Source organism: Lethenteron reissneri, chromosome 43, assembly GCF_015708825.2.
Source record: "Lethenteron reissneri isolate LAM-NWPU_2019-01 chromosome 43, ASM1570882v1, whole genome shotgun sequence".
NCBI lineage: Eukaryota > Metazoa > Chordata > Hyperoartia > Petromyzontiformes > Petromyzontidae > Lethenteron > Lethenteron reissneri.
In genome coordinates, this window is record NC_083821.1 from 2,524,208 (window position 1) to 2,531,876 (window position 7,669).

At 43.0% G+C, this 7,669-nt stretch overlaps 1 protein-coding gene across 6 annotated transcripts in view; it reads right to left on the reverse strand.

Annotated features, from left to right (window-relative positions):
- LOC133353353 (transient receptor potential cation channel subfamily A member 1-like) overlaps positions 1 to 7,669 on the reverse strand; it is a 34,305-nt gene that overhangs the window by 26,187 nt on the left and 449 nt on the right. For 2 of the 6 annotated variants that reach the window (XM_061569535.1, XM_061569536.1), the window contains exons 2-5: positions 5,674 to 5,708; positions 4,884 to 5,050; positions 3,339 to 3,425; positions 2,567 to 2,717 (exon numbers count right to left, since the gene is read on the reverse strand). In XM_061569535.1, coding sequence (XP_061425519.1) covers positions 2,567 to 2,717; positions 3,339 to 3,425; positions 4,884 to 5,006 — 361 coding nt within the window. In that variant the 5' untranslated portion in view covers positions 5,007 to 5,050; positions 5,674 to 5,708. Of the gene's footprint in view, positions 1 to 2,566; positions 2,718 to 3,338; positions 3,426 to 4,883; positions 5,051 to 5,673; positions 5,709 to 6,204; positions 6,217 to 6,329; positions 6,818 to 7,550; positions 7,665 to 7,669 lie in introns of those variants that run through there. The other 4 variants (XM_061569532.1, XM_061569534.1, XM_061569533.1 and 1 more) reach the window with 4 other exon arrangements.

A 7,669-nucleotide genomic window follows, 5' to 3' on the forward strand; every position in this document is an offset into this window, starting at 1 on the left:
CGTCGTGGTTATACATCACGCCGGTCAGTGCGGGTTGGTGAAAAGGTGGGGGGGAAGCACAAAAGTATTGTCATGGACAGAGAACGTCTTTTCATTATGGTGCGACCTGATATTGTCATTTGGACCTGGCTTAAAGTCGTTGTGTGTGCTTCAGTAAGGACAGTATCGTGGGTTCCCTTCCTTGTCTTGTGGTTTAGTCTTTAAAATACAATTTTGTGGAGGATTAAGACATTTGGATTTCTGGCTATGACACTTATATTTGGAAAAAAAGATACAGTAAGGCCTTCGGGACGCACACGTCAATTTTATAAATAAACAAAACAGACCCTGTGGTATGTACAACAAAGCAGAGCCAACGGGTTTACAGAGGCGTTGCTTATCACTGCGCTGCCTCTGGCAAAAAAAAAAACTGTCAGGGGCTGTGGTGGCATCATCATCATCATCACGATACATGGGCAGGTATTCCGGGGTAGGTGTCCTCTGCACATTTAGTCATTTGTTGTTTCCACTTTCCTCTCTGTCTTGTGCTAATGAGCTCAAGTAGTGGCCACATATTTCGGGCACCAATCTCCCGTGATGTCGTCGTCAAGCCGTTCTCTGTGAAGTCTTCCTCACTTTCCGGTTCCTTCCATTTATCTGAACAACAACAACACGCTTTAAATATTCGTCTTGTTGTCCGTGCTACATGTGGTGTCCAAATCGTGCCAGTTTCCTTCTCATCACTGCCTGCAACATCATTATCATCATCAGGTCGTCTTCTTCTATGTGCAACCGTTTTCTTACGATCTACGTCGGTCACTCTCTGGGTCCAGTTTAGATGCAGTTTCCTTCTATAGCAATACATTTCTAATTCCAATATCTTACCTGCTGCGGCGGCAGATGCCTGGAATCCAGAGTTTTGAAGGAAAGGCTTGGTGGATGACGTGGATTTGCGAACCTCCAGAATTCTCTGGGTTGTAAGGTGGCCAAGGAGATCCAGTGTCAGTAAATGAGTTCGCGTAGCTTTTGGTGATATTTCCTCAAAGGTTGGGGGTTTGCTCCGGGTACTCTGGTGTCCTCCGTTATACAAAGTACTCATTCAAATTGGAAACAGCTAAACATCCCAAATGTAAGCCGCTCTTGAAAAAAAAGAGTCTTGACACAAACTGACGTTTTACCCTGGTATATAAATGATAATTCACTATGTAACACGATTTTTGTCCCTGGGTAGTAAGTGTTATTTTTTATTTGCTTATGCCTAAAAAGTATAGAAAATGGCTATTATTCCCTACAAACTTTGCTTTTGTGACCAGGACTTCATGTGAAGGAATGACACAAATGCACACCGCGTTTTCTCATTGAAAATAGGTAAATAAAAAAATATCACTGTCCTGGTCACAAAAGCAAAGTTTGTGTGGAATAATAGACATTTTCTGTACTTTTAAGGCATAAGCAATTAGGAAATAACACTTACTACCCAGGAACATTTTTTTTCTTACACAGTGTAATGCTACAACAGTGGGTGGCGCTATGGTAGAGTTGGTGCCATGGTGGCCAGATGTTAGCTACCTCGCCTGGTATACAGGAGGTCGTGTGTTCGATCCCGACCCTGATGCCTGTATATTTAGAGCTTGCATGTTCTCTCCGTGGCCGCGTGGATTTTTCTCCCGGTCCTCCGGTTTTCCCCCGCCACATTTATAAACATGCGTTTTAGAGTATTTGGCTGCAATTTGTGGGCAGGTCGCTTCTGAAAAAGAGCTGTATAGCTCAGTGGACCTTACCTGATAAAATAACAAAAAGATTGTTTATAGCTTTAGAGTGTTTAGCTACAAACCTGGTAACCTGACATCACTCAGGTGCGAGTTATGTCCATTGAATACCAACGTGCACTGCACAGAATTATGAACTACAACCCAACAACTCCCATTATGGGCACAGCGTAGGGAGGCCTTAATCCAGCAGTGGATTGACAAAAGGCGGGAAATTACGACTGCATTTGTCAGTGGTCCCTCGAGCATGAGGGCAGAATGTCTTCCACAGTCGGTGGAATCGTCAATATGCCAGGAGATGGCCGAACTGGCTGATTTGAGACCCACGTGCCTCGATTGCAGACACGGCAGGTGGTTCTGGGGAGAAGGATTGGGCCCTGTTGATGTCGCACCGCAGCTCTTTCTTTTTTTTTTATCTCTGCCGTCATGATCATGGATAAATAATAATACTCAGCGTCATTCATGCTCATAGCATCCCGTAACGCTGTCCATTAATTATATATACAGCCAAGTAAATGAAAACCCTACTACCAAGCAAAATCTAAAATTAATAAACAAATTAAGAAATGGCACCAAAATAAAAAAGCACAAACAACAACAAAAGTTATCGCAACATATGGCATTACTATTTTGCACTCTTATCGTGTTTGCATATTGTTTCTTGTTGTAACGTTCCGACCCCGTGACCCGAGTGGACATCCGTGAAAGAGAGCTTTCTAGCTCATCAAATTCCTCCAGTATAAAATAAATATTCTCATTTCTAATTCTTGATTGAGCGAAAGCGGTGACGTTTGTGCGGTCCGCTGCGAGCCACCTACCGCCGCTGTGCACCAGAACTCGCAGCACCTCGACGCTGTTGGCAGTGGCCGCTACGTGCAGTGGCGTGCAGCCGAGAGCGTCAACCCCGTTGGCGTCCGCTCCCTTCGCCAGCAGAAACTTAGCAACCTTGGCGCTGTGAATGAGTGCGACCTGGCAGGGGAGGAATCAAGACGGGAGTTGGCCATGATGATGATAATCGCCGTGTCAGCTACGGAAACGTCAAAACAAATTGTCGTGATTAGCAACAATGTCCGTTGGTAATGTGAACACAATGCTATTTTGTTTTATCGTGATGCTTTGGCCTTTTTAACCATGACATTCTCAGCGAAACTCCAGGCTTATTAACGAGGGTGCTGCTTAGGATGTTTGGTAAAAATATTTAAGGTCGGGTAAGGTGGCGCACGATCAAATCACCAAGAATGTTCCAATGTCGTCAGATCTCAGAAGCTAAGCAGGATTTTTGGCTTTGGTAGTGCTTGATTGGGCGACTACCATACATAAGTACATGTATTATCAGCTGCTGCGAGGCCTGCATTGTGGGCAGCAGACAGTCATGCAGCAAAGCACACTGTTGTTCTCTGAGCTCCCACATCTACGCACCCACCTTAACCAACTTGCATTGACCAGCATGGTGAAGTATGGTAAGATAGTCCACGACCCGCAGAACATATGGAGGCCTTCATCCAGCAGTGGATTGACAAAATGACTGTACACGTGCGTATTTTAAGTCATGTTGCAATATTAAATGTTAATGAATGGCGTGTTGCCAACCTGATGCAATGCAGTTTGACCATGTTCATGAGAGCAATTGATATCCGCTCCATCGTCCAGCATTTTCTCAAGAGCGAGCAAATCCAACTGTTAAAAAGAAATATCTCGATTTCAAGTACAACACTGAAAAATACTAATTATCCACGCATATGGTCAAGATGAAACCTTTGCTTGCATTTTATTGACAAAAGATTAAAACAAAATGTCAGATTCTTGGCATTGCATAAGCGTCACGTTCAGAGACAGTGAAGTGACCCTTTTTAATAAACCGATGTGAAATTAATCACGGAAAATACACATTGGTTATTTCAACAGCAGAAATGTCACGACTAGGCGGCCGAGTGAGTATTCATTTGTTCAGCCGGCACATGACTAAACTGTTTACAGCATTTCATTATCCATGCACGTTGCAATTACACGAAAAAAGCACAACAAACAGGGCAACTGTGTGGACAGAGTAAACATTACTTGTCAACGAAAGGGGTAAAATACAACTTTCATAATTTCTGACAGCTTTTTTAATAGACACATCAACTCCCCACAGTCCAGTGAAATATTATTTAAAAAACAATACGGGACCGGAGCCCTGTATTGAAAACAAGGAGAGCCATTGCGGCAGTGTCGCTGGGTGTTCGTATATATCGGGTGGCTCACGGTATAAATTATTTCATATTATTGCTTATTTTCTAGATGCGTAAGCAGGAGAGTGTGGCATTTCTAGTTAAGAGGGTCAGTCGCGTCATCTTCATGTTTTATTTAATGTGTCAAGATTGGACTGCTGAGTCTGGGCGAATGCAGCAGTTTTTTTTCTCCTTCAAGTCTTTAGGTCCTTAAATTAGTAATGGGTGGAGGGGGGCCAATTTAAATAAAGCACATGCTGTAGTGAATTAGCTGTCTACACAACCTCAGCTCACTGCAATAAAAGCAGACGGTCAACTGGCATCGATTGGGTTTGCCTTCCAGCATCAATTCTGGGAGCTTCAGCAGATCATAAAATGCCTTTGTCAAGGGTGATGATTGACTGCATCAGCCCACTGCACTTCTGGTCAAGACAGGTTTGAGTGGTTGGACATTCCAGGGAGCTCTGCTGTGAGGCTCTCTCCGTTGTGTTTTCAGGTTTTGTCGCGTTGTTGTTCGGCACAAAGTCCGACGTTTCGATCCGTGTGCTGGGGAGCTTCTCCCTCCTCAGGGTTTACCTATTCCTCCAACAACACGCGGCACAGCCCGAAAACACATCAGAGAAATGTACACAGCACAACCACATCGTAAGTAGCCAACCGTGCTAATCGGAGGTGCGGGGAAGGACAACAAACTAAACCCAAAAAGCATTTCTAAAGAAATTAGCTTTCAATCTAGATTTAAAAGTGCATAGCTACAGTGGCTTTCTAATATCGGAAGAAAAATCGTTCCAGATAGCCACAGAAGCACATCCAGAAAGCGCGCGATGCAGTGACCGTCTTTGTTCAATGGCTATCCAAAAGCCGCTGCGAAGATGACCGGAGTACAGCGTGATGGTTTACATAGCACGCAGAGTGAACGCCTAACCTTCTGCTCGGCAGGATCTGTCTCTTGCTTCGCGAACTCAGCAAGAAATGCCCGATTGAGAGTTGGGTGCAGAGGAATGTTCTCAAATGTAGCACTAACGGAGCCGATCTCGCCGAGTTCCATGATCCCTCCCCGCTGTTCTCCGTTGGCGATAAGCTTGAGTGTTACTGCCAGAGAAATGCAACACAGAGTACATCACATCAGATGATTAACATGAAAACGGCAATTCCTGGCATTGCAATTTAACCACACTGCATTATTTATGCCTCGTCTACTGCTGGCATATACGTACTATGCGAGTACTGCCGTTTTGATACTTATGCTGAGACGTGTTTATGTTTTGTCAGCGGAAAAGGTGGCCATCCTATATAGGAACCCCGATCACATACATATTATATTCATATTCTTGGTTCTTTCGGTAAAGTCACGTAGAAGGGAAATAATAAAATAATAAAAATATCAAACAATTAAATTCTCACGACGTTTCGACTACAACACAAGCAATCATCATCAGGTGTGAAATCCACAGGTGTGAAATCCACAGCTGATGATGATTGCTTGTGTTGCAGTCGAAACGTCGTTAGAATTTTGTTTTATATTTTTCTTATTTTATTATTTCCCTTCTACGTGACTTTACCGAAAGAACCAAGAATATGAATCCCTGCAGTCACGAAAGCTTTAAATCAAAATTCACATACATATTGTGAGGCCTTCACCCAGTTGTAGATTAGCAAAGGGCCATTATTCTTGTTTAATGTTAGTGTAAGAAATAGTGCACGTCTCTCCACACCTTTGCGAATCTTACGGCCTCAGATTGTTTTGCACCTGAAAAACAGACAAAGAAAGCCATTCGTGTAATAGTTTGAGCAATTGCTGCCATTTGCAAATGGAAGAGTTCTGTATTTTAATGGTTAATTATATATTGTTGTGTTAATATTCGGTTTATGGAGGGGCTTATTTTGCATCCCACCGAAAGGCAGCTAAAAATGATGACTCTTGTAGAATTGGCGGAAGGCGGCAATGGTTTTGCTGAAACCATAATTTCTGAGCGGGAATATTGTCTGCGAAACCAGTAAAAGTGTAGCCATGAGGCACACGGCGAAAATAAAATGTCCCCTATGTTACGCTCGTCGTTAAATCACCACACTTATTGGTGCCCACAGAGTATACAACCATTAACAAGCTCCATGCGGCCGGCAGATGATAGTTAACGTCACACGTGAGATTTCAGAATGAAAATGATGACCATATCGCGAATAGGGTGGGCAAGGTGGTGGCAGTGGTGACACTTGTGCAGTGGTTCTAAATCTTTACTACAGACCTTGCACCCCCGTTCCTTGGTTCTCTAATCATAAAAAAAGTATGTTAATAAATACATAGAGGTTTGATGAAACAAAGTAGTTGTATTTATGTTCCCATGCTGAATTTGTGTTTTCGATGTATTACCTTCTAAAAAAATCTGGCCATGTCTCGCACCCCCAGAAAGGGCATCTTGTACCCCCAGAAAGGGCATCTTGTACCCCCAGAAAGGGCATCTTGTACCCCCAGAAAGGGCATCTTGCACCCCCAGGGCGTGCACCCCCAGGCTAAGAAGAATAACCACTGCACTAGTGCATCACAGCAAGAAAGACCTGGGTTCAATTCCCAATTCGGGCCCCTTTCAATTGTGGAGTGTGAATGTTCTCCCACCCTGAAATGTCTGGATTTCCTCCTCCCATATATTAAAAAAACCTACCATAAGCTGTAACTGGCATTGGCCCAAATATCTGGACAATTTTTACCTTAAAATTTGACTCTATTTGGATTACATACAGCAACGCCGCCTCCCAATGTACAACAATTGTCTTGAGACTCAAGTAATAATGATGTATTCACCCAGAACTTTAAACCCAATCTTTGGGGTTTAATTGTAGACCTTTCTGTGCATCTGATATCTGCGAATTGATGACAATTAGATGCATTGAATCGCAGCCTCTGCGATGGTGACACTTTAACACTATCTCACGTGGATTTAATGATAGGGTTATTCGAATGATTTGAGTGGTCTAAAAAAAACCACATGAAGCATGGTAATACACAGGGAATACAAATCAGGTATATATCCTGATGCTATATATGTATGTAAAATATATATTTATTTTGAATGCTAGGTGGGAAGGAGTGGAATATATATTGTAGTGATAGTACTGTATATAGATTATATACACGAGGGCATCATTAGCCATCTGTGCTCCAAAGTATACTTAAACAATATAGACCTGTGCAGAAAAGCATAGACTTCATTTAAGGACTAAATAGATAATACATGGAGTACAGCAAGTAGGTATAGCATTGTAGTTAGACCACACTTCAGTGCGCAAAGGAATAACATTACCATACAGTATAGACTGCATTTATAGTCTGAAACGTCTTGTCCAGTGTGGAAGAGGAGGCCAAAAACACCCTCTTGTGGACGGCTCTACCGTCAGCAAGTGGCGTGTGTAGGAAATTGCAGGGCCGCGCTTTTAATTTTACAAGCCTCTATCGCCACTAAACATCGCAGTGCTACTACACATTCTTGCATTTATACAACTGTTAACATATTTCAGCTAAGGCTGCATTTAACTTACCACACAAAACACAACACAAGACACAACATTTGGCCCTTACTGCATGCATAGGCCGTACCTACTTTAAATGCTAACGCGAGGTGGGCGACCACCAACTTCTACAGAATGCAGTCCGTAAAAAAAATCCAGTCGAGTTCGATAGAAAGTGTGTAGCTAACAAACGAACTAAAAATCGCG